Raw genomic sequence first — 25,655 nt, forward strand, 5'->3', positions numbered from 1 at the left:
ACCATTTGAATTTAAGGGTCAGGTGTAGAACTTTGAAGAAAAAAAAAAGAACAATAAGCAATTTGTTTAATAAGGTGAATTATTGACTTCAGGTCAGTATTTAGTATAATCATTTAACATTTGTTAAGTATTCATTTCATTCATCATCAACAAACTAAGTATGTTAATGATCATTTTCCTCAGCTTTTTTGTTTTTCTGGAATTCTTTACCTATGATAAACCCTGTTACCTCAAAATGCTCCTAGAATTACCATAGGTGTGACACAGTTCTTTGATGACCCTCATTAATATGCGTAATTGGTGGAGAAATACCAACTACAGATTATGTAGTGTAAATCTTTAACTGTGAAATGTACTTTTCCTTAATCTTCCATCATATATATCATACTTAAGACCTAACTTATATCCTCTCTAAGATGCGTGAAAATTATCTTTATGACATATGGGGCCACCATAATCAAGATTGCTCTGCTTCCATTCATGTATCATGCTTATGTTCAACTTTTAATCATTATGTGATGTGTGTTTACAATTATCCTATGGTAATCCAATGTATACAGGTTTTTGAAAGCTTTGCTACCAGTTTTTCTCACTGAGCACTTGCTATCTAGAGAAACTTGCAAGTAACAAAGTCCAACACCACCACCACCCCCAGGCGAGAGTTGCATGATTAAGACCACCGCCTAGTTATTATTTTCACGTACCCACACTCAGCGTAGATTTTCACAGTGCAGACAATTTAAAAACTGTGGGCCAAAAGACATTAAAGAATTTTCAAATTACTTTTTCTTTTTCCCCCAATTTTTTTTGCGTTGCGTGGAGAGGGGGGTTGTCCATAACAATTTCAGTAGGGTCTGAGTGCATATTAAGAACAGTGTCTGAAAATCATACATAGAGGGGTAATATACAAAAGAAGGATCAATTGAAGCCAAGGGGAAAATGAGAAAGTGCAAAATTGAGTTTTTTTTAAATTATCTGTTAATCTACTGAGCTCGCTCAGTAATTTTTGAGGGGGCGCCTGATGTCATACACATGAATACTACCATATTTGCACCAAAGTTAAAACATAAGAACAGGCTATTGTACACATGTAAGGTCTAAAATATTTTGTGATGTGAATTCATGAAAGTGATTCTTGAAAGTACTGCAACCAAGTGCTTAGCAAGCAGGCCTTGGTAATTGGGACGTTCTGCTTCTAGCAGATGATATTAACATTTCATTATTGTGTGTGTCAATCATGCGTGTGTTGTGAAGTGTTTGTACTGCTTAGTTAGTGATTGTACCAGTGTCTGTATACATATGTACATCAGACCTAGCTCCCCTCATTGTCATTTAACCATCCTCGCTTAAACCTCAAAATATTATATCATTAGAATGAAACTTATTGAAAGTGAATGAATATTCAAAACCTTAAAAATCTTTTTTTTTTTCTTTCTACAACAGAATATAATCATCAATTTCTATATTGACCAATGATCTCTAGGTCGTGTTTTGTTTTTTTTCTTCAGTTTTGATTAATTTCATGATAACTTCAATACATCTAATTGGTTTTTTGTTTTCAAGTTCTTTTAATTTTTTTATTTTTTTTTTGTAAATTTTGTTTTTGTCTTTGTTGTGCTTAATCAAAGTACTGAAGAAGCCTAAAGAGCAGTGATTTCTTGTGATTGTGTATATATATATATACGTATATATTTCGCAAGCAAATTTTTTCTGTAGTAATCACATTTGGCTTGTATTGCTTAATTCCTTCAGGACAGATTACGGTCCCCCCAAACCGTTGCCGGATTTACCCACAGATTTGCCCACAACATCGTGAGTTTGACCACATACCACCAAAAGTTTAAGAGTCGGCCAACCATTTTTTGTAGCTAGTGTAAACTTGCACCTCTGCCTATAATCGCCAACAACACTAATTATGTGCATCTTGCATAATCTCAGAAGTCCTGTTATTTTTCACAAGAATTGCATGATTTGCATACAAACGTTACAGTATATTTTTGCTACTTGACGAGATGGATCTTCCCCAAATTACTTGAAATTACCCTTCTAAAACTGACAAGATAAATACGTATTAAATTTGCTGACATATTTCGATAAAAAATTACATTTCATTTCTTATTTATTTATTGATGTTGTTCGCTGTTATAGAAAGAGGGCACAATATTGTCCATGAATTTAGTCGCTTTCAGTGTATTTTCATGCAATGGTTAAGACTGTTTTATAAATCATCACTTGGTATTGTATATTCTAAAAAAAAAATTGAAAATTTGGGGGTAAATTATGCGCTCAAAAGTGCACATTTGGCTTAAGGTTTTTAGACAAATTTTAATTTTTTTCACTTTTTAACTATTTTGACAAATTTTTCTCTTCTTCACTTTGATATAAATTCCCTCTGTACTGACATGCATGATTTTTTATGCATGCAATATGGCTTACACCTAATGCACTTTAGGTATTTGGCTTGCATGAATTTATTTAACCAATTTCAAAAAGGGGGAAAACAAGATTTTTTAATTTAAAAAAAAAAGATAAGAAACAAAAAAAGCATTGCAATTCACCTACACAAACAGATTTATATGACACATTATCCAGAAGATTCCAGATTATCTATGGTCTGCGGTGATCACGTTCTTTAAGATATATATAGGCTAGTCACAATGTCCTTCAGGATCTGTAGTTACCTTTACGCACCCATGTATACATTTTTATTTTAACTAAATTTGGTGAAAAAGACCGTTTTCATCAAAAATAAGTAAGTATTAGCAATGCAGCCAGTGATTTTTTTTTTTTTATTTTTCTTGCAGTATTGATTGTCCAATGCCAGTGGACTTTATATTATATTATGCTTTTACACCTTTCATATTAATTATGATCATGAAATGTATTCATTGTGTGATATGCTAAAAATTTCACCAGTAGATGATACACATTAGAACATCATTGCCCACCGCCACATTGTATATCTTCTCTTTTTATAAACAACCAATCATCCAGTATCTTGATTTTGTCCTGATACTTACCCGCTTATTTTGACCTTCATGTGAATGGCAGGTTATTGATTTTGAGCCATATGACACTGGCTCAAACAGAAAAAAATTTATGATAATAAAAAGACTCATCCTTCAATCATGTTCATGAATGTATTACTTGCTGGACAGCAGCACTTGCTCCCATTTTACCAAAGATTTCATTTGGGAATTTTCTTCCAGCTTTGGTGACAGAACTGAGGCCTTTTCACTCCTTCTTCTTCTTCTTCAGCATGTCTGTATCCCCTATTACATTCCCCCCTTTCTCTCCCTCTTCCTTCCAGAACTGTGCATATATATAGTTACAGTTGTTCATGTTCTTGAATATATATATGCTATTGTGAGGCCTAAACTATCGAGTATGTACAGAGACCATGTCTATTTACACTTATATGGAACTATATATACAGTATTTATGCCTTTATGATGTTTATTTAGAATATTGTTTTACTGTTATATATCTGACTATCCATATGCATGTGAAGAATTTTGGATTGTTGCACTTTCATTAAATTTACGATATCAAGTGTTATTAATCTTTAAAAAATATGTTGGATTAAATATGAATCTGTAAAGATGAAAGTCAAAGGGTGATGCTTTGTTTATTATCATTGCGTCAACAGAAAGTGCAGTCTCCAAGATTCTTGAAATGCATGATGAACACAATTTAATTTGACTTGCTATCTCTTAATTAATTTACAGCACCAATTAATCACGATTATTATTATTATTAATCCTGAGTTTGTTGAAGCACTCTTCACCCTAATGCAAGAGTTTTTTCTCTGTGTGTGATTTCTTTACAGAAAGTTAATATATGATAATCTTATTTAAAAAATGATTAATATCTTGCTTAAAAATGATAATATCTCAACAAGTTAAAGATGTTTCCCTTTGTTCAATGATGAAATAAAAAGTGGTGAATTTAACTTATAATCATTTATGAATGATCTTTTTTAAGTATAAAGACAATCGAAATGTTTATTATAAGATGATATCAGTGTTCTGTCTATGTTAGAATGTGTGGTGATTCTTCTTATAGAATGGACAGCAAAAGAGCAGAGACGCTGTTTAAAAAGAATCGCCGCAAATTCTCCAATATCACTCTTCCCACCAATCTACCGCTGAAGCCAAACCCAACGCTACGGAGACAAAGGGCGCGGAGGTACAGTCGCGAGGCGTCATTACCGTACAACGCCTCCGCTGTGAACGGACTGAAGATCAACTTGAGTGATTCTGAAGAGAACGACACCGATGTTGTCAATGAAACAGAGAAAGACCTCCCTTTCAACAAAGTCATAGTTCAGACGCCGGTGCAGAAGAACGACATGAGTTACATTATCAGTAACCTGGGCCACTTTCAGGACTACAGAATCGAGGTGAGACCCAGGGATTTCATGTAACTTGTGGGTACAACAGTGAAAAATATGGTTGATATGTTTTAAACACTGATGATGCAATGAAAGTTTTTGCTCAAAAAATATATACATGTAGAAGAAAATTTTGCTGCCAATACAATGTACTCAGTTTAAAATTGTTGTAAAATGTTTAATGGCGTTCACCAGTACGACTAGTATAATTTTCACCGCCTTCAAAGATTTCTATCATGATGATCTGCAGATAAGTACTGGAATACCATAACCGACATTTGGTTTCTTATTTAGGTGATAGCATGTCAGGAGCGAGACCCGCGGGATCCAGCCAAAATGAAGCTGTGCAGCATCCGTGCTATTTCACTTGGTCGAACCCTACCTGACAGTACGTTGACTAGTTATCAAGAATAGGAACAGTAAATGCACATCCAATCTTTCAAATTATGGAATAACTTCTTTTATTTAAAAACGTTGTCACATAATTGTTTTTTCTATCCAATATGGTTAAACAGTCCTAGTGCAATGTAATTACAAAGAAATGCAAACTCTTTTATTATTTGAGGAATTGAAGCTTAATCTTATGATAAATTAATTCTTTTCAGAAAATGCGGATAACATTGATCCAAAAACTATTAAAATTTACAAAATGAGCAACAAGACAGGGGAGGTGATCGTGTATTGGGAAGAACCTAAGGAACCCAATGGTCTTATCTTAAGCTACGATATCCAGTACAGCAAAGTTATGAAAGATGTACGAAGCTCTATTTTATTGAAATACTTGAAATTTAGTTAATCAATATATATAAAATAGTCATTTAAACAGTCTTTGAATGAAAATACATTTATTTTATTGCTCTTAATAAAAGGTTTTATTCTTTTTGCAAAAATAAAATATTGTGACTTATTTTAATGTCCATATCAGGTGAAACCGAATACCCTGTGTGTACCTCATCTGAAGTACAAGAAGATAGGCGGCTACAAACTCCAGAAGTTGGATCCAGGGAACTACTCCGTACAGATCCGGGCCATCTCCCTGGCCTTCACAACCAACTACACGGAGCCCAGATACTTTGTTGTGTCTGCCCCAACGACCAGTAAGTGAAAAACAGAAGATGTCCCCGAAAGACAGCATTGCTGCTTTAATTGAGGTTTATCTTTACTAATTGCAAAAAATTTAGATATAAGTACAGTAGGTTAATAGCTTTAATCAAGTAACGTACAAGCGTGAACATTTTTACCAGTAAGTGTGAACATGAAGAACATTTATCCTTACAAACAACAAACAACACACAATAATATGACAGCATTGCATATTACTGGTTAAGAATTCCGGTAAACAATTATTATTTGCCACCGTTGAAGATGAATGTTTGTGTCTTACAATGCCTGCAAAAGAGATATTTCTTTTGGAATTTTCATGAAATATCCACATGTGAGATGGTTGTTGACAATTAATTGAGGTAATGTTATGAATGCAGGCAGCTTTATTTCTCAAAGACTTAGTTGATCACATTGTTCCGAGACAAATATTCCTGACTGGTCTGTGTTTGTAGCTGCCCATTGGCCACCTGAGACCATCATTGCTGTCACAGTATCGGGGGTCCTCCTCCTAATCCTCATTGTGGTCATCGGCGTGTGGTTCATCGCCCGCAGCAGATTCAAGAAAATTCCTGACAGACCCGACTTCACCTCTATCAACCCTGATTACGAGCGTAAGATATTGATATCAGTGTCGCTAGGGTTTGAAACAAAAATTACAAATCAGATGTATGAAATATTTTTGCATGCACCAGAAGAGTATGAGATCTGTTTTATTAATCTTTAATGTATTCATTGAGATATTATATTGTTTATAAAAAAGAAAAAGCAAATAAAAACACTTTTTTTTAATGAAAATGTTCAATGTGAATCATATTTCCTGATCTATTAAGATGAACATAAAAGGTGATGGGAAATGATATGGATATTGAAAAAACATTATTTTTTAAGTGGGTTAATCTCTAGAGTGAAGGAAATGATCTGATAGTATAAGTCAGGTGTGATCAGAGTGCACTTTATTACTGCTTTAAGCCTTGGGCTCTGATGCTTGGAATTACATACACATAAATTGGTTACAGATTACAATCCTGATGAGTGGGAAGTGGAGCGTGACAAGATTCAACTCATCCGTGAACTAGGTCAAGGGTCATTTGGTATGGTGTATGAAGGGGTTGCTAGGGACCTGTATGGTAAAGGAGGGGAGATAAAAGTGGCAGTCAAGGTAACCCCCCCAAAAAAACCGCTGGAATTTTTAAAATTCAACTGTTAATGTTTCTTTGGATAAGATTTATTATTTTATTTTACTTCAGTAATTATTGATAGATTATGAATTTTCAGACTGTAAATGAACATGCAACATACAGAGAAAGAATGGAGTTCCTTAGTGAGGCATCCAGAATGAAGTAAGTGCCCACTATTCAATAATGCAAATCCTATAGTAGTGGTTGTAGTTTTAAAAGTTGTTCCATTATAATCATGATTTTAGTCTAGTTAACTGCAAAAATGTGAAGCCACAAGAAAAATATGAAATGTTTGATCAAATAATGCATGACATCCAAAAGACCTTTATATACTCCTTTAGATCTAAGAGCTAAAACAAGGATTGTTGTGATAGCTGCATGTTGATAGAGAGTTGTTTTAAGATTGTTGTAAGATTCCTTGACACCTAGAGGACACTGTGTCTCATTGTTGGGACTGTTTTCTGTTACTAGGGCCTTTTCCTGTAACCATGTGGTACGGTTGCTAGGGGTGGTCTCCGACGGACAGCCAGCTCTGCTCATTATGGAGCTGATGGAGAAAGGCGATCTCAAAAACTTTCTCAGGATGCATAGACCGGTGGAAGATGTGAGTGGGTCGGAGAACACTTTTAAGAAATAGTCAACAGGGTTTAAATATTGTTATTATGTGATGTCATCAGTATTTGTTGAACATCAATTTTGGTGGATTTTATTGTGTCGACCCATTAAATCAAATGTTCATTGCAGTATGATCTGAAAACATTTTGTACTGACCATTGTCAGCAAATTGACGTAGCCTTGAAACCTTGAATTTCAATAGAGAATTTCTGAAACTGCAGTAATTCGTTTTGTACAAGTTGTAGCACTAGGCAAATGGTATAATAAAGTAATTCAAATTTTTTCATCTAAAAATGAATTCATTCCTTTTCAAAATTCTTATTTTATACATTTTGCTTTTTTTTTTAAATATTGAAACTTTTAATTTGATTGTGTTACATTTCTGTTTTTCTTCCATAGGACATTGATTCTACTTTTGCTGGAATAAAGGTAAGGCTAATTTTGAAGTAACTGTAGTACATTTACATTTTGTTTAAAAGATCTGAAAGTGTCAAATTCTATAAATCTTTCTTCTTGTGTTTTCAGGAACATATTAGTCGAACTCCTCCAACCATTAAAAGAATTATTCAAATGGCAGGGGAAATAGCTGATGGCATGGCATATTTAGCCGACAAAAAGTTTGTTCACAGGGATTTAGCAGCAAGAAATTGTATGGTTGCTGAAGATCTTACTGTCAAAATTGCTGGTATGTGTTTACCTGAAAATGTGAATAATTAACAGAAGTAAAATGTTTGTTGTAGATTCCAAGTTTGGTGATCTTGGGTATTTGTAGACTGTGAGAAAATCCTTGTTTAGGATACATATGAACTTTTTATGATTAAGAAATTAATATTGATATTTAAATTAGTTATTTAAAGATAAGATTCAGCTAAGTTTGGGTCATCAATATGCACTAGTTTGTTGAATGGGAAACAACCGAGTGTAATATTGAGTTTTCTTTTCGTCTTCCAGATTTTGGCATGACAAGAGACATATATGAGACAGATTACTACAGAAAGGGAGGTAAGGCATTGTTACCGGTGAGATGGATGGCTCCTGAGTCCCTGAAGGACGGTATATTCACCAGTCTGTCAGACGTATGGTACGTATTGTGTCTCCGCATATGTCTGATCTATAGTAAATGTACAGAAACTGCTCGGTGTAGAAGGGGGAGAGTTCAGTGAATGTCTTGAAATAGCTAAGATAAAAAAATGAAGTTTGAAGAAAATTCTAGAAATAACCACCGTTAATTGTAGAAAGCAAAAGTGTTTAAAAAATGTCTAGGATTGAACAGGTGCAAAAAGGGAAGGTTTTGTTGAGGATTATTCATAAACATGTGAAGCGATTGTGCTATGCACTGTGATTCCCTATTATTTTTTTTTTTAGAACTTTTTATATAATGATGATAGCAGGATGTGTGTGTTGTGAAGCAATAAGTGCATGCAGGGTTTGAAAAATATTCACTATGAATTGACAAATTATAGCAAGTACTTAAAAGAAAAGTAGAATGTTAATGATCCAAATCTGAAGTTTGGATTAGGTGTGATTAGAGGTCTCGCTAGAAGGTACTCGTGTATACATAAGTCATCGTAGGATTAATGACTGATTGATTATGTATTATTTTGCTGAATTGGTAAATTTTCACCCTAATCGATGTATCTATATAATTTTCACCCTAATCAAATACAAGTAGGTGATAAGTACATTTATCAGTTAGTCAGTTGGTGTACTGTACCTGATTGAACTTTATTTATTTTTAGGTCGTATGGTGTGGTGTTATGGGAGATGGCTACCCTAGCCGCCCAGCCCTACCAGGGACTGTCCAATGAGGAGGTCCTGAGATACGTGTTAAACGGTCGGGTCATGGAGAAACCCGAGGACTGTCCAGACAGACTGTAAGTCAAAGAAAGTCGTTTTGTAAATAGATAGCAATTCAGTGCAGGAAAGTTCAGTGCATTGATGTCTTGGTTATCACTGTTCTTTGCAACGAGGAGGCAAATTGATTGCAAGAAAATAGAATCATTTTGTTATCCTCTTATTTGCAGAAAACAGCTTTTTGCTTTTCTTTGAACTATTTAAACGATGCTGAATATTTCTTGCAGGTTTGAGTTAATGCAAAAATGTTGGCGCTACAGACCAAAACAAAGACCAACCTTCAAGGAGATTCTAGAGGAGTTGGTGCCAGAGCTGGACCCATCGTTCGCTAACAAGTCATACTTTTTCAGTGATGAAAATAAACAAGACTCGCTTGAGTACATTGAGGAGGGTGATGAGGATATGGACGAGTCAAAAACTCCTTTTATTCAAAATGAGGATGAATGTGACATGAAAGGGGCAGAGGGGGGCGTGGAGCTCCCAGACCAAGATATTGATGACGATATAGACCTCGGGGAGGATTACTACCCTCCCGGCTATCAGGAAGCACAGCATTCGTATCAGAACGGGGAGTTGTTCCCCGAGCTGAGGATTGATAAAGTGAATAATGTGTTGTATTCTCGTTCACAAGCGGACAAGCTGATGCTGAATGGCACCGAGCCTTGTGACTGCATTCTCACGCAGGAGCCGAACCCCGATTCTCACCCGGATCAGCGGTTCAGTTCTTGTTCCAATCCCTACAGTGCAATAGGTTCAAGTGACGATAGCAAGGACAGCTCAAAAAGTTCCAGTAGCAGTTACGCTCAAATGAACGGCGTCCATATTGCGAACGGACATATTGCCATGCATCACTTAAAAACGACAAAATGCTAGCGTTATATTTTCCTCATTTCTTTCCCCCCTTCATAGTCATGTCTTAAGATAGATGTTATTGTGATCTCATTTTTACCATATGTCATTGTTTTCCATCATCTGAACTGTCAATTTTATGAAAAAATTTTCCATGTGTGTTGACAGTAGTCAACTCATCAGACTTGGTCAAAATAGGAAATACGTTGGATTCATGTTTTCCAACTTTGTGGTTTTCTTTTTTTTGTCAGGTGAGAATGCTATGGGGCGTGGGTTGAAACATGTTGAATGTATGATTACATTGAGCTCTGTTGAATATCTCAGTCCCATGTTGATGACAGATCTTTGATGTTTTTTGAGATTAATTTTATGAACTGATTTTATTTTTACCAATTAGTATAATGTTGAAGGTTTATTCATGTGACAATAGGTTTTTAACAACAATATATACATAAGGCAGATATATTTATAACTTTTTTGTCTTGCAGAGAGACTTTTTCTCTTTGAATAGACAAGCAATAAGGCATAGTTTACTTTTGAGATGGACTTTTTTTTCTTTTAAATAAGATTTTTAAAAAAGCAACGCTATTAAGGTTGAACTTTATCCTCTGTGTATCATGGTGTCATTACAGTTTTAAGGTTTTAACAAATACCTGAATACAAATGATCAAAACTAAGATAAATACCATTGATAATTAGTAGAGAGTACTAAAGACACGAAAACAACACTAGAATATTAGTAATTGATACTCAGCATGTTTTATAATATACACTAGTGGTAAGCTGTCATTTTCTGTCCATCAGAATCTTATAAACAATACCCACCCCTCTTCTCCATATGAAAACTAGTCCAGTTGTAAAATGAACCTATTATCAGCTGTCAACAGAAGCAAAGATGATACATTCTAGTCGTAACCATGCACTAAGAAAAATAAGAATATTGTTGATGAACTTTGACCTTTGACTTTATTATCCGTAAGATCTCTGATATTTAAAATCAAAAAATAGAATAGTGAAACTTATAGTTTATTGATGTATGAAACATGACAAATATTTATAGATAAGCTCAGAGGAAACATTCTGTGTAGTGCAGTACTTGAATAGTGAAATTGAATGATGAAATATTTAAACTTACAGAAAACACCTTGTAGACTTTTATTTATCATTGAAGGCAGAATCTACCGAATATTAAACCTTAAGGCTGCCCTCAGAATCTATCATTGTTTTATAGCATCTCTTTTGATATCCAGTGATCTAGCAGAGAAATTCATGTGAGCTCATTTTGACGTAGGATTTTAATTTGATCTTGCATTTCAAGCATTATTTACTAATTTTTAGAATTTCCTCCCTTTATGCCAATTTAAAAAAGATTTTTTCTTGTGAGATTTTTGTTGAAAATCTCTACATAACAATGTTAGTATATTTAGTGCCAAGTGTGCTGCATTACACAGATGTTTCCTATCCAAGACAAGAGATGGTCTACCATCTCCCCTTCAGTTAGGAACACGGTCTGGTTTGGACTAAGCAACATTCCTTCACATTATTCTCAGTACAGGTCCTGCCCACCTCATACATGTACATTGCAGAGTTCAAGGTTTTGATATTGACTGAGTGTATACAGAGCAGTGTGATAGAAGAGGCGAAATGTGTCCAAACGAATAAAAGCATATTTATGAAATTATTTAATATGGCATTTGTGATTCACTGGTTGGTTGTTAATCATTTGGAAAACAGGAGAGACAAAAAGATTGTGTATGATACTTTGTTGAATGGTTTTTAATGACCTTAGGAAGAGTAAAGAAATTTTTTGTTTGTTTTTCAAATGTATTCTTTGAAATCAATGCAGATCCGTTTTGACATTTTTTTCCCCACTGGCATTTATTGTTACATATCTTACATGAAATCATGCAGATATACAAGGAGACCAAAATTAGTGAGTGATTACATCATGTCTATTTATATCTGTCATTATTATGTAGAAGTAACCTCTCGCTCTCTCTGGGTTTGTCCGTACCTCGGTCCTTCATCTGCAAACCTCTCTCGCTGCTCATCAATTATTGGTGGCAGATTGTTGAACTTCTAGCCAATCAAAAACTGCTATGAAAAAATGGAGAGGTGGTTGGGGGGTCAATCACTGCCAAGCAATTAATGGACAGAGAAGGTGATGTGTAATGGGGTATTCCATGCATTAGAAATTAAATGCACTTTGTGAACACGTAATCATTTACCAGATTCAAATTTTTTTTATTTATTTAAATTGTTCTCATTGTTTTAAGTGATTCTTCCTATTTCTAAATTATTTTAGAATAATGCTATAGAAACACAGAGTTCAGATATGGTTCAAGATAAAATAAAGACATTCTTTTTAAAACTTCATTTAAAACTAAGCCTACAGCAGATGAAGGGCACACATTGTGTTGATCATAAGAGACATGCCTGTATTATTTTATGTTTCTACCTCTTCTCGTACACATATATTTATTGTTGTCATACGGACTAATGCATTTCACTTCCAAATAGGTTGTCTTTGGAATTTTTTAAGTTAACAAAACATCAGTCATTTCAACAACATGAAATCTTGGGGATTTTTTTATTTGAAGATGGGTTGTTAAGAAAAATGAAGGCATTCAATAATTTATGTTTTAAAAGGGAACAATTTTTGCTTACTTTTATTCTTTTAATTTTTTACTGAATTGGTTAGATATTTTCACAATTTTATAATTGTATTTAAATAAGGTATTCATTTTCAATTTACCAGGTATTTTATGCATTACACAGAAACTGATAGTCAATAAAGTGTTGCTATATGGAATAGAAATTGTACATGTACTTGCATGCTATAAAAATCATTTATAGAAAAGAACTTTTAAGATATTAAACAAAATCAATACTTGGAGAAAAATTTCCTGTACCACTTTTGTGTTTACTATTATATTTAGGGAAACCAAATTTTTATTACACAATTTTCAGGCAGTTTCATACTAGACAGGATTTTATATACAATTTACATCCATATTTAAATGTTTCTTGAATGATTCAGCAACTGATGACATTGTTGTCAGTACTGAAAATATGTGTACATTTTTATTCATACAAATACTATGTTATGTGAGATTTGATGAATGACTGGATATATATGTATTGACGAGAAGTAAATGTGTTTGGTGTGGATGTGGTGAATGTGAAACAGAAGCTGTCATATTCTAGTTCTTCTGTATTCAAAAATAAAATTCGAAGTACAAAATTTGATATAAGTTGTAAATTTATTTATTTTCTTTCCCATCTTTTATTGGTTTTGGAAGCAGTACTGATCAGAGATTATCAAAGATTCCATTAATTTATTATTTTAAAAATCTTTTTTTCAATTTTTTTTTTAATTTTATGAAATATAATTTATTTCAAATGATATTTTGTTAACAGTGATAAATGTTTTGGAGTAAATCTGCTAAGAATGTGTTTCTGGAAGCCTAGAAGTATGCTGGTCTGATTCAGTGCTGTATATACAGATGAGTATTTATTTAAAACGGAATCAGCTCTGTGGTTCAATTTATACTGTTGTCTGTTGATCACATGACCATATAGTCGTTCATTTGATTCAAGTGGCATTGTCATTGGGCTGTACATAACTGCATTCAATTTTTGTAGCTTTTGCCTACCAACCAAAGTACAAAAATGATTGTGTAAATAAAAAGCGAGTCATAAAATGAGTAGTTTTCTTCTGTTACTGTATTTCGAGGATTAGCAGAGGTGACAAAATAGAGCACCTGCTTTGTAAGCAAGATGGCAGTGTACAAGTACTCTTATTAAGCCCCATTATACTACAGACCAAAGTCATCTTAAAAAAAAAGATTAAAACTTTTTCTAAATGATGAACATTATGAAAGTCAAGTAACCTTGAAACCATGATAGAATTCTCATTATAACCATGCTGTGTCCATGACTGACTGCCAAGCATTGGCTCTTCAACTTCAGTGGCCAAAATTAATGATTACATTAACTGACCAGTTTCTAATACATGTATATTGGATAACATTTTCCAGTGTTCCACAAATCTGATTGGGATTCCGTCATAGATGGCTATTCTGTGTTTTGTTGTTCTGTTGGAAGTACAGTGTACCAGTGTCTTCCATCTAACAACCTTCAATAATACGAATATTATTCTATCATAAATGATGATTTTTTAAGCTCTGTTGTTCTGTTCTAAATGCCAAGGTCTCATGTATAACAATTAACAGAAATTCTATTTAACAGGCATGTAATTTTCTGTGACCATGAAATAAAAGATGATGTATGCATCATATTTTTTTACATTCTTGAAAGCTAGATGGTAACCATACATCATACTGAAAGTTACTATTATTTTAAAAAATTGTGCATCACACTTCCTTATCATCTGATATCCTTGTATTACTGAGTCGGAGTCATATCAGTGATTTTTAAATTAATCAAAATAAGCAAGTAAATTCTTTAAATTAATTCCAATAAATCCCCATGATACTTAAATTTAATCATACCCCAATGTATGCTGTATGTGTACCTCCATAACAACCTAATACCGCAAAACCTACCCCCATTGAATCAGCATTGATACCCCAATTTTATTGATTACTTCTTTGGTACTTCAGTGCATGGGTACTCAACAAACCCACCAGTATACATGTAACATTTGTCATGGAGCTACCGAATAACAATTTGGTTCAAAAGATAAATACATATTACATCTCTCATGATTTGTGTTGATATTTCTTTTTCATTCACCAAGTTTTGTGTTTTCTACCCCAAGCCCTAGCAATTGTTATATTTAAATGGGTATCGATTATAATTATTACCTTCACTTTTGTTTCACTTAGGATTACATTCATTTGCATACGAGCAGGTATATCATAGCTATGAACTAAAGTTCTCAAGACTCTTCTTTGTCTGGAGGTGCAAATGGACCGTTAAATTGTCACATACCATAGAACCTCATTAATGGCCAATGTAGTAATTTAATATTATGAAACATTTTAAAGAGGAACTGCTTGCATTTAACATTTTTATCTTTATCAGTCTTAATCATAGATATTAACGATGTCCATAATTAGATATCAGTTTATTCAAAAAATTGAATGATGAAACTCGCTGAACATTGGAACCGAATATGCATGCTTTCTATGTTCACGTGTTGATCAGTCATACTACACAATGGAAATTCCCTATTTCTATTTTTATCCTCCTCCTGCTTTTATGTGATTTAGCCACTATTTTATTAGTTTTATTAATCCAAGTACCTTGTGTGAAAAATAATTAAAACTTTTCTCAATCTGGGCAATTTCTGGAATCTTTAGAATGAGAAATATATATTTGTAATGAATTTCCCTGTGTGCGGCCTCACATTGTACATGCGCCCGAGCAGCGTTTCATGACTTCTACGTCACATTGTATCAGCTGGACTTTGGACCTTTTTGTCGTCATCTTTTATTTTGCAGAGCATATAAAAGGAGGTTTCTAGAAGTGAAGTTCAGAATAATTTCAAATATTTTACGATTCTGTCGACAGCCATAAGGTAAGGATAAGTTTTTACTATGTGGAGCCTCTGGAGATTCAGTGTGATACGTGGAGTAATAACATGATATGTTTCCCTTTTATCATTTGATACGAGGTACTGCAATTGAGTATATGTATCGATGTGAACGAAGCTTTTTAAACAATCTAGGTGGGGTAGGTAGGGTTATGTACATAATAAGTTAAGTTAAACTTCGTCAAAAGGATGGTTATAAACTTTAATTTCATCATATATAGTAAAAACCATGGAGAATACTGATTGATTTGCTATTGGTGATGGACGGTTATTCAACTCTCTTTGTTATACTTGTATTTACTGTTCTATAACCATGCATAATGTTCAAATGGAGCACTGATATGGAATAATGAATAAATATGAAAATATTCATGTTACAGTGTATGTACAGGAGAAGCATAATGGAAGAAGAACAGCAGCAACAACAGGAGCAGTTTGTCACCCGCTTGGCCAGTCTACCAGTGGTCAGCAGCGCGGTCACCCAGGCATGCAATATGTATCAGAAGACCAAGGAAAGCAACCAGGTGTTTCGCACTTCACTGAATCTAGCCGAATCCAGCATCAAAAGCGTTGCAGAGACCTCCAAGCCTTATCTGGAGAAATACCAGCCTCAATGTAAGTGTTCACTGTGATCCTTTAGTGTTCAACTTAGATTTTATTAATGGAAAGTTGATGCAATCACAGTTATATAGATTATTATTGACTATGTATATACACAAGGAAGGGTAATGATATTAAAACAGTAAGTTTTTAAAAAATCAACTCCAGTTTAATTTGTGTTGTTTATATTCATCCTTCAAAGTTTCCAGACTATTTTTCAATCAAGATATGTATCTCTTTTCATTCCTCATTTGAATTTGAAATTAAAAGTATCACAAATATTTATTGTGTACATTTCTGTTGCAGTGGAAACTATGAACAAGATAGCTTGCAGTCAGTTGGAGAAGCTAGAGGAGAAATGCCCTGCAATTACTAAGCCCACTGATGAGGTATGTCTTTTTGTAAATCTTTTATACTGGCTACTTTAACAAATCTTTTGTATCTGCCTTACCTTGAAATATTGAATGCATGATCAAACAGCAGAACTTTCTACTTGATCCAAGAAAGGCATAACCAAGGACAAAGCACAAGGATAAACAACTTTTTGCACTGTGCATTTTTTCGTCAATTTATGAACAATGCTAAATATGCATAATTAATAGCTGATTAGTCTCCTGACTATCTGAATGGTAATACAAATTTAAAAAATTTGAATCTACATGTAACTGAAAGTCTGAAAAATTGACAAGAGATATGTGCAAAATAATGCTGTCTATACATTAATGTATTTAAGGTTCAGATTATATAATTCTTCGTTAAACAGCTGGTGAATGATGGGAAGGAGGCTTGTCAAGCGGTCCTAAAGCCGGCCGTGGACTGCGTGAATGCAGTGAAGCAGTACGGTTCCGACAAGTACAACCAGGGAAAGGAACAGGTACTGTCTACAGACAAACAGACCCACTGTCAAATACAAAAATATCTGTCAAAATGAATATAAAGAGAGAATGAACTTGACAATTGTGAGTACCGGTATATTGTATATTGGCAGTTGTATTTACCAGTATTCATCAACAACAAAAATTATATCAATGAATGTTCTTGATTGTGATTTTGTATATAGGTGGAAAAAGTTGTGCAGATGGGAACAAACACTGTTAAATCCGTGAAAGACATGGGAATGACTGTGGTCTCAAAGTCCATGGAAACGACTTACGGACAGATTGTGGCTGGCAAAATGAACGACGCCCTGACCCTGTCTGAGGACTACATCAACAAATACTTGCCCGCAGAGGAAGAGGAGGAGAAAGAGAATGGTAGGTCATGAGGTTGTTAGCTGTCTCATTGATAAAAGAAATAAAGTCTTTCATTTGCACGATGAATTTTGGTAGTTTAGAGCAAAGCATGGTTTCAGTAATTAGCTTACATGTATAATGAATTCACACAGCGAAGTCAGTTTTATTCCCCTGATCTTTAGATTGCATTATGAATGTATAGGATATAAGGAGTCACCATTATTATGAATCTAAATTTCCCATCCCCTTCTGCTTTACTGAGCAAGTTTTTACCGGATTCCTGTCATCTTATTTTCAGAGGATGAAAAAGAGGAGGTAGAAATGGACGAGTTCCCCCAGGACCCAGTGACCAGAGCCCAGGCCCTCACCACCAAGGTCAGACGCAGGATGTACAAGCGCGCCATCAGGGAGTTCAAGGGGATTCAGATGCGCAGCCAGGAAAACCTACAGAAGCTCAACTTCACTGTTGATTTGGTGAGCTTTAGTATAAATTCCTTCAAATGGTCATGAATTTGTAGTAGTTAAGACTTGGTCCAATGGAATTCATTCATGCATAATGTTGTGATAGTTAATAGTTATACCAGTATTGCTAGAATACTGGAAAATTGAATACTGTGGTTTCATCAATATTCGTTGAATATCAATTTTCGTGGATTTCGTTGTTTAGTTGATCCACGAAATTAAATGTTCATTGAAGTGCAACTTTTATTAACATTTTGTATTGATAGGGTCATTGGCCACGAATTTCCGTATCCTTGAAATTGTGATTTTCACTTTATCCACGAAAATTGATACCCTTGAATATTAATGAAACCACAGTAGTTGCATGATATTTAATGAAGGTTTTTGTTTAACAGATTCAGTATGCCAAGACAAATATGGACTCAGCTAAAGAGAAATTAGGAGAAACTGTGGATGCTGCTCAGAACAAGATCTCCAGTACTTGGAAAGAGATCCAGGCGGAGAACCCCGACCTTCCCGATGTAAGAACTGTTAACAGCATATACAAAACATGTCTATCAAGATTAGAGCTTTTTATGTCGTGATAAGAAAATGTACATGTATTTTTAGTTTTAAAAAATCAGTCTGAGGGTGTGGTAAAACCTGTCATTTAAAAACAATCCACTTCAACTGATAAAGAATGATCTTGAACTTTGAACACTTATTTACACGTGTCATTTATCTGTTATCCAAGTGAATGGCTGAATAAGGGTTTTGTTATTTAATTGTTAGGTCATTGACATGCCTGCTGTAGCTGCCTGAACTATGTTTAGAAAAAGTTGTACATTTATCAAATTCAAGGTTATCATGCTTACCAAGTGAAACATTCATGCACTCAGGACTTTTAAACTTATGTGGTAATCCTACCAATGTGATATAATGTTATGTAATTTCTATAATCTGTTCAGACATACTTAGTAGGCAGTCCTTTATATAATTGTTGATAATAATATACAACAGATGACAATGTATTCAGGTAGATTTAAAAAATGAAAGTACAATAATGTGATAAAGAATGTGGTCTTATTAAGGAATAAGGAATCTCTCTCTGTTTATAATGAGTTATAATTCTTGTCTGAGTGTGATCAAATTCAATAAGGCCCAAAAGGCTTACATAATTTTCAACAATATTATGATTAAATATCAAAGTATTGACATTTTTTATGCCATATTTGTTTCGTATAATTATGCAAACCCAGCTTGTGCCCCAACAGTTTTCCAATTACACTATTGATGAAATATATTGAACTACATGTACCGGTATATGTTATGTTACAAATTTGATTATTCGTGTAATCACAGAAAAAGAAACTGGAAAATGTAAATTTATGTCTTTACATGTATTAATTGCAGACTGTAGAAGGCAGAACCATCGCAGTGGCTCGACATGTAAGCCAGCAGTTACAACAGAGTGTGGCAAGAGTAACCTCCATTTTACCAGGATCTCTTCAGCCTGCAGCTGTACAGGAAAGACTTCAGGAGGCCAAGAATTTCACAGAGGACCTGTACAAATCATTTCAAAAAGTAAGAGTCAAAAGGAAATTACTTAGAAAAGCCATTTAACACAACTTGATAGACAGATAATGCAGCAGCTCTTAGAAAAGATAATCACTATTTGTTAATACATGTAGTTGAGTCAGTGCAACATATGTATATTCAATTAAGAATCTTCATGATCTAACCCTATCTTATGTTCATGAAAGGTTGAAAGATATGAGGACGTCCCTGCCTGGATTCTGACCCAGACCAAGGAGAGGCTGACCTACTTACAGGACACCCTCAGTTTCCTGACGGACAAGCTACTGACAGGACCCCTCAACTGGATGGTGGGTATCTGTAGAGGAAAAACTTGGTGAAGAATGACTGCTTGGTAGAAAAAAAGTCAATAATTCAAGCCAACAATTTCATAAGGGGGAAGGGTTATTGGTACATGTAAGGGTTGGTGGACATTTTCATTATTGCCAAGCAGTCAATATTTCACAATTCTTTGTGTTAAATGTTGTTTGCATGAACTAACACCTTGACACTTCATTTTTTATATTTGTCTTCATGCACTTGAATTCTACAGATTGTCCCTTTGGATACCTAAATTTACTTGGTTTTACTTTTCCACAAGGAATTTAAGTATATTGATTTTCATTGAAAAGAAAAAAAAGGCTCCTTCCCTTTTTAAGCCATTTAGTTTGTCATCATATGTGTTGTTGAGTTAGAATGCATTCATCACTTCATTAGATGATTTAAAACTAGAACTTTAGTAGCTTTTCTCAAACAACGATCAATTCTAACCTGCATCAAAGCAGTAGTTACAATGTTACTATAGATGCAGATCGTGATTAACGACATTTTTATTACTTTGCTTTATGTGTGGCATTTCCATTCCCTTTGAATCCTAAATCAACCTAAATTCCTGTTTGAACATGAAAACGACAACGTATACTGTTTCTGAATAATACTTTTTTTTCATATGATATTAATACTTTTGACCCTTTTTAACTTCAACATTTTGATTTTTCTAATTTTCCTAATTTTGGAGTTGGCTTTATATGCAGTTGGACTGAAATCCATTTTAATACATTTTTGTTAAAATCAGTAATTGTTTTAGTGGCTGTATAAAGTGTTATACAAAAATAGCAAAATACCACCAGAAATTCTTCTTGTCAGATTATATGTGTACCAACATATTAATGCTTTGTATGGTATACATATCAGAGTATATCTTGTAGGGGAGTCATTCAATGGTGGAGGCATGATAATATTCTTATATGAGCAAATACTTTCATATAATATTTATTCTTTTACCAACTAGTTTCTTTGGCTGAGTTTAAAGTCACTCTGTTTGGTTAATACAGTACTAAACCCTTTCCATTCATATAAACATAACACATTTTTGTTTTGGTGTGGTAAACTTAGTCACATATCTGTCATGAATTGGAAATTTGTGGGATTACCCCTTTTACTAACATTCATGCTCAGGTGCTAGGGTATTGTTTCATAATTTATGTTCTAGCTGCTTTTCCCCACTCATCAACTTTACTACCTACATTCAATATCATTTTCATGTACCATAGATTAAGCAGTTGCTACACTGTATTACCATCAGAAAGGGGAGGTAGTTTCTGTCCATTACTAGTATATCATTTCTTTAACTATCCTTCAATCTAGAATAGTTTGTTTCAGCAAGAAATCATACAGGCAATATCTAAATATTTATTTTTCCTATTTTATTAGGGTTTGAAAAGAAAGGAGGAAAAGGTTGAAGAAAAAGTAGAATAATATGTGTGGATTTTGTGGACTTGTAATATGAAGCTCTGATCTTATGTTTGAAAGGACAATCGCTTGTTAACTCTTTTGTTTGTTAATTTCTTAATTCTTGGTTTATGATAATTACATAAAAACAAATCTTCAAGCTTCACTTAATATAACAGCAATACGTAACAAATCATTTGAGACACCATGTATATGTAGCAAAATTATATGATAATGTTAATTAAAAATCAAACACTTGTCTTTCATGTTCAAACAAGATATATTTTGAGTGGCATTCCCTATATTTTCCTTTGTATTGCTTTCAAGCATGAATAAAATGAAATGAATAGATTTGTTGTGTTTCAGTTTCTTTATAAAATTTCTTTCAGTTGAATAATAAAAAGTAGTAATTGTCGTTTAAAACTCTCTCTCTCTCTCTCTCTCTCTCTCTCTCTCTCTCTCTCATGCATGCCATGTGTTTAAAAGCAGTGTTTGAGTATCAAACTGATAAAAAGAATGCATTTTTTAAAAAAAGATACATCATAATAACAAGTTTCACTGCTGATATTTTACAGTTGTAAATTGTTCCATCTATTAATCCATCAGATATGAAAGCCGGTTTTATGCCCTTTGTTGAAAGCTAGGCTTGATTGTGATAATTACAGTAAAACTCAGTTATACTGAAGTCCTATAGTTCATTTTATCTGTTGAACCAATTTAAGTGTTCAACAGTTAAAATGGTATATACGTCTTTGGTTTAACGAATTCGCACTTTACTAGTATACGCAAAGTTTTCCGCGTCATGACCTGCACTGGAGAATCATAAGATTTGAAAAAGAAATGTTTATTATTGTTTGCATTGTCCGAAACCCCCTGCACGTCTTGCACCCGCTTACTTTCAGTAAATTTTCGGCAAGATTTGCACACGCTTACTTTCAGTAAATCCTCGGCAAGATTTGCGCACCCTACTTTCAGTAAATCCTCGGCAAGATTTGCACACGCTTACTTTCAGTATATTTTCGGCAAGATTTGCACACGCTTACTTTCAATTAATTTTCGGCAAGATTTGCACACGCTTACTTTCAGTAAATCCTCGACAAGATTTGCACACGCTTACTTTCAGTAAATCCTCGGCAAGGTTTGCACACGCTTACTTTCAGTATATTTTCGGCAAGATTTGCACACGCTTACTTTCAATTAATTTTCGGCAAGATTTGCACACGCTTACTTTCAGTAAATCCTCGACAAGATTTGCACACGCTTACTTTCAGTATATTTTCGGCAAGATTTGCACACGCTTACTTTCAATTAATTTTCGGCAAGATTTGCACACGCTTACTTTCAGTAAATCCTCGACAAGATTTGCACACGCTTACTTTCAGTAAATCCTCGGCAAGGTTTGCACACGCTTACTTTCAGTAAAATTTCGGCAAGATTTGCACACGCTTACTTTCAATAAATCCTCGACAAGGTTTGCACACCCTTACTTTCAATAAATTTTCGGCAAGATTTACACATGCTTACTTTCAATAAGTTTTCGGCAAGATTTGCACATGCTTACTTACAATAAATTTTCGGCAAGATTTGCACACGCTTACTTTCAATAAATTTTCGGCAAGATTTACACATGCTTACTTTCAATAAGTTTTCGGCAAGATTTGCACATGCTTACTTACAATAAATTTTCGGCAAGATTTGCACACGCTTACTTACAATAAATTTTCGGCAAGATTTGCACACGCTACTTTCAGTAAATCCTCGGCAAGATTTGCACACGCTTACTTTCAGTAAATCTTCGACAAGGATGCACACGCTTACTTTAAGTAAATGTATGCAAGTTTCTGACGATGTATAGGTGGGAAATATAAAAAGAAAGTGTTACCTGTCTGGACCAACCGCGGAACGATGTTTTTATTTTTTCACCTGAAATGAATTTATTCTTTACTACAACAGGGCTCAAAATCAGTTTGCTAATATTATAAAATATTTATAGAGTATCTTTTTATTGTAGAGATAATTTTAAATTAAGTTATTGTGAATTTGTTGGGGACCTTACAAAACTTTGCTATATCTGTATTGTACATGTACTGGACACGCCATACTTTGTGCAAGTTTACTGTTGGCTTTACCTTGTTAACTCTGTCGTAACTAGTAATGTGTAATCTGGGAAGTACTTAGAGGCTTTAAATTATGTAATGTCACAGGAATTTATTAGGTTTCTATTGACATTGTAGATACGGGAAAATTTTAATGACAGCGAGTCATAAGACCGTGCTTGTTTGTTTGTCTTTCTCCACTTACTAGAACTACTATTGTAACCATACTTGCCTTGTTCGTCTTAAGATCTTCAGCGGTAGTTACGTGCTCAACATGAAGCAGTTCTTATGTCTCTTGGAGGTAGCTGGTTAATTAGGGAGGGATTCACAACAATATTTTAAGGATCTTTTTAAAAAATGGACTTCATTTGACATATGAATCATTGAAACACATACGTTTACGCTATTTTATACGAAAGTTTTGTATTTATTAAAGAGAATTTTAAAAAAAACATTCAGCCAGTAGTAGTAATAAAAACAGTCTTTATTACTTTTTTGTATGGAAAAATACCCCGAAATTCATATAAATTATACATGTACAACTTTAAAAGCTTTTTTCGATTTTGCAATGATGATATGATATTTTCAAAAGAGACACAATGATACCTTTTTACATTAAAAACAAATGACAAAAGTTTTTTACGTGTACATGTATGAAACTAAATGCATGAGTGAAAAGGTCTTATCATGACTTTTTGCCATCATATCCTAGACGCAGTTTTCATCTCGAAAACAAGTTCTATCATGATATTTACATGTACATAATTAAAACACAAGGAATTGGCGGGGATTTTGACTTTTGACTTTTATTTTTTTTTCTGTCTGGATGTTTTGTTTGCAAGTGTTCCTTTTTCTAGTTAGGCAAATATTTCCTCTTTTATTAAGGGGCTCTGCACTGTAAAATTTGTTCATACAATGACCATATGGGAACACTCCTTTTTGAAAGGATTAACCCTCCCCCGTCCCTCAGTACTGATATATTGAAGCCATTCTCTCACCAGGGGTCGTGCTACACAAGCTTCATGACAATGATATAGAAGCTGGCTCTTGTCATTGAATTTTTAATTTATACATTTTTACCTGCTTTCTACCCCGTTTGTTTAAGCTATCTTCACATTGGAGTTGAGAGTGATTATATTTTGCATTTCCGTTCTCTTTCAATTTGAGAATGTTGTTTAGTGGAACTTCGAAATATCTGCAAACAACAGCTTTTTTTTTATCTGCATTTATACTTGTGTTATTTTTTTCACAGTCTCCGGACCTGGAGGAGCTGAGCCTGGAAGAGCCAGAGTATCATCCCGAGTGTAACGGTCACGTGCCCAACCTGACGACGGACGAGGCCGGACGATTCGTCATGAACTGACGGCCATTCTACTGAAAATATCTGTAGAAATCCAAGAGACTCGCATAGCTTTTATTTAGTTCTGTCAGTGATATTTCCAAAGAGACACTTTTGTTTATTTGCATAATTATTCTATTGTTTTATCTTTTTGTTTGTCTTTCTCTTAATGTTTGTGATCGGTAGCTTTATGGCTTTGACGAAGTCATTTTATCCATACGCAAAAAATCGTCGGTGCTTTTTAAAGACGCAATGTAATTCATCTGAACAAGGCTTTGAGTTTATATGATAAAAATGAAAGTTGTTGTGTAGTACACGTATTGTAGTTGTAATGTGGTGTTATATTCGTTCAATACCAGTACATGTATACTAGTATACATCTCCTTATATAGGTTAATTTCGTCATTTTCGAAAGCCAGTGGATTTTATAATCAAGAGCAGAAAATATGTATTTTTTCTGCTATGGCTTGTAGATGCAACTTAGTATATGTAAGATATGTTGAATACCGGTAAACGTTGGAATTCCAAGAAAAATAGACATTGTCCCAGTTTGAAGGTGCTTTACAGTGTATTTAGCCATATTCTTTATCAAACGAGAACCTAATAATTATGCACGACATGCAGTGTATGTTGAACTGTTTTAATCATTTATTTATATATGCAATATACACGACTGTACATTAGGAAATGCACTACTAAACATGCCTATGCACACAGTTTTACGTTTTTACTAAATATTTTCGTATTGTTACGTTTCCAGGTACAAATCATTATGTAGGGATTTCTGTTGTGTTCTTAAAATTATTGTCGAGTGCCTGTCGCCGTTTTATGTGTGATGTCTGTAATTGTCAAACGCATCATTGTGCAATAAACATATATCAAACAAATCGTTTGTTTCGTCGTTTTTCTTCGGCTCCTCTGGAGTTCGTTACTACTGTAAGCCTAACCAAAAATTACTGTGTATTATTTAATTTTTAGTACATGTAACATATTTAAACAATTACAAACTTTCTTTAGTGATTCATGCGTATATGAAGGTATGTAGCTTGTATTGCAGAAAAAAATTTAAAACCCGCGTTAGCGGCTTA

At 34.0% G+C, this 25,655-nt stretch overlaps 2 protein-coding genes across 6 annotated transcripts in view; both read left to right on the forward strand.

Annotated features, from left to right (window-relative positions):
• The window catches only part of LOC128177663 (insulin-like peptide receptor), a 49,650-nt gene extending 35,949 nt beyond the window's left edge, over positions 1-13,701 (forward strand). For 2 of the 4 annotated variants that reach the window (XM_052844461.1, XM_052844462.1), the window contains 14 exons: positions 1,753-1,812; positions 4,066-4,402; positions 4,688-4,781; positions 4,999-5,147; positions 5,319-5,490; positions 5,950-6,108; positions 6,514-6,656; positions 6,773-6,837; positions 7,147-7,279; positions 7,690-7,719; positions 7,816-7,975; positions 8,242-8,371; positions 9,030-9,164; positions 9,372-13,701. In XM_052844461.1, the coding sequence (XP_052700421.1) occupies positions 1,753-1,812; positions 4,066-4,402; positions 4,688-4,781; positions 4,999-5,147; positions 5,319-5,490; positions 5,950-6,108; positions 6,514-6,656; positions 6,773-6,837; positions 7,147-7,279; positions 7,690-7,719; positions 7,816-7,975; positions 8,242-8,371; positions 9,030-9,164; positions 9,372-10,017 (2,413 nt within the window). In that variant the 3' untranslated portion in view covers positions 10,018-13,701. The remainder of the gene's footprint in view (positions 1-1,752; positions 1,813-4,065; positions 4,403-4,687; positions 4,782-4,998; positions 5,148-5,318; positions 5,491-5,949; positions 6,109-6,513; positions 6,657-6,772; positions 6,838-7,146; positions 7,280-7,689; positions 7,720-7,815; positions 7,976-8,241; positions 8,372-9,029; positions 9,165-9,371) is intronic. The other 2 variants (XM_052844463.1, XM_052844465.1) reach the window with 1 other exon arrangement.
• A 1,680-nt stretch (positions 13,702-15,381) lies between these two features.
• On the forward strand, positions 15,382-25,454 carry LOC128177672 (perilipin-2-like). Of its 2 annotated transcripts, none has more exons than XM_052844493.1 (10): positions 15,382-15,538; positions 15,934-16,168; positions 16,460-16,542; positions 16,917-17,027; positions 17,214-17,406; positions 17,684-17,859; positions 18,243-18,368; positions 19,240-19,410; positions 19,590-19,712; positions 24,481-25,454. In XM_052844493.1, the coding sequence occupies exons 2-10, from the start codon at positions 15,937-15,939 to the stop codon at positions 24,589-24,591; spliced, it is 1,326 nt and encodes a 441-aa protein (XP_052700453.1). In that variant the 5' UTR covers positions 15,382-15,538; positions 15,934-15,936; the 3' UTR covers positions 24,592-25,454. The 2 variants fall into 2 exon arrangements, with proteins under 2 accessions (XP_052700453.1, XP_052700454.1); XM_052844494.1 differs by lacking the exon at positions 24,481-25,454 and adding an exon at positions 21,115-21,483.
• Positions 25,455-25,655: the final 201 nt, after the last annotated feature.

This window comes from Crassostrea angulata, chromosome 3 (genome assembly GCF_025612915.1).
Source record: "Crassostrea angulata isolate pt1a10 chromosome 3, ASM2561291v2, whole genome shotgun sequence".
Taxonomy (NCBI): domain Eukaryota; kingdom Metazoa; phylum Mollusca; class Bivalvia; order Ostreida; family Ostreidae; genus Magallana; species Magallana angulata.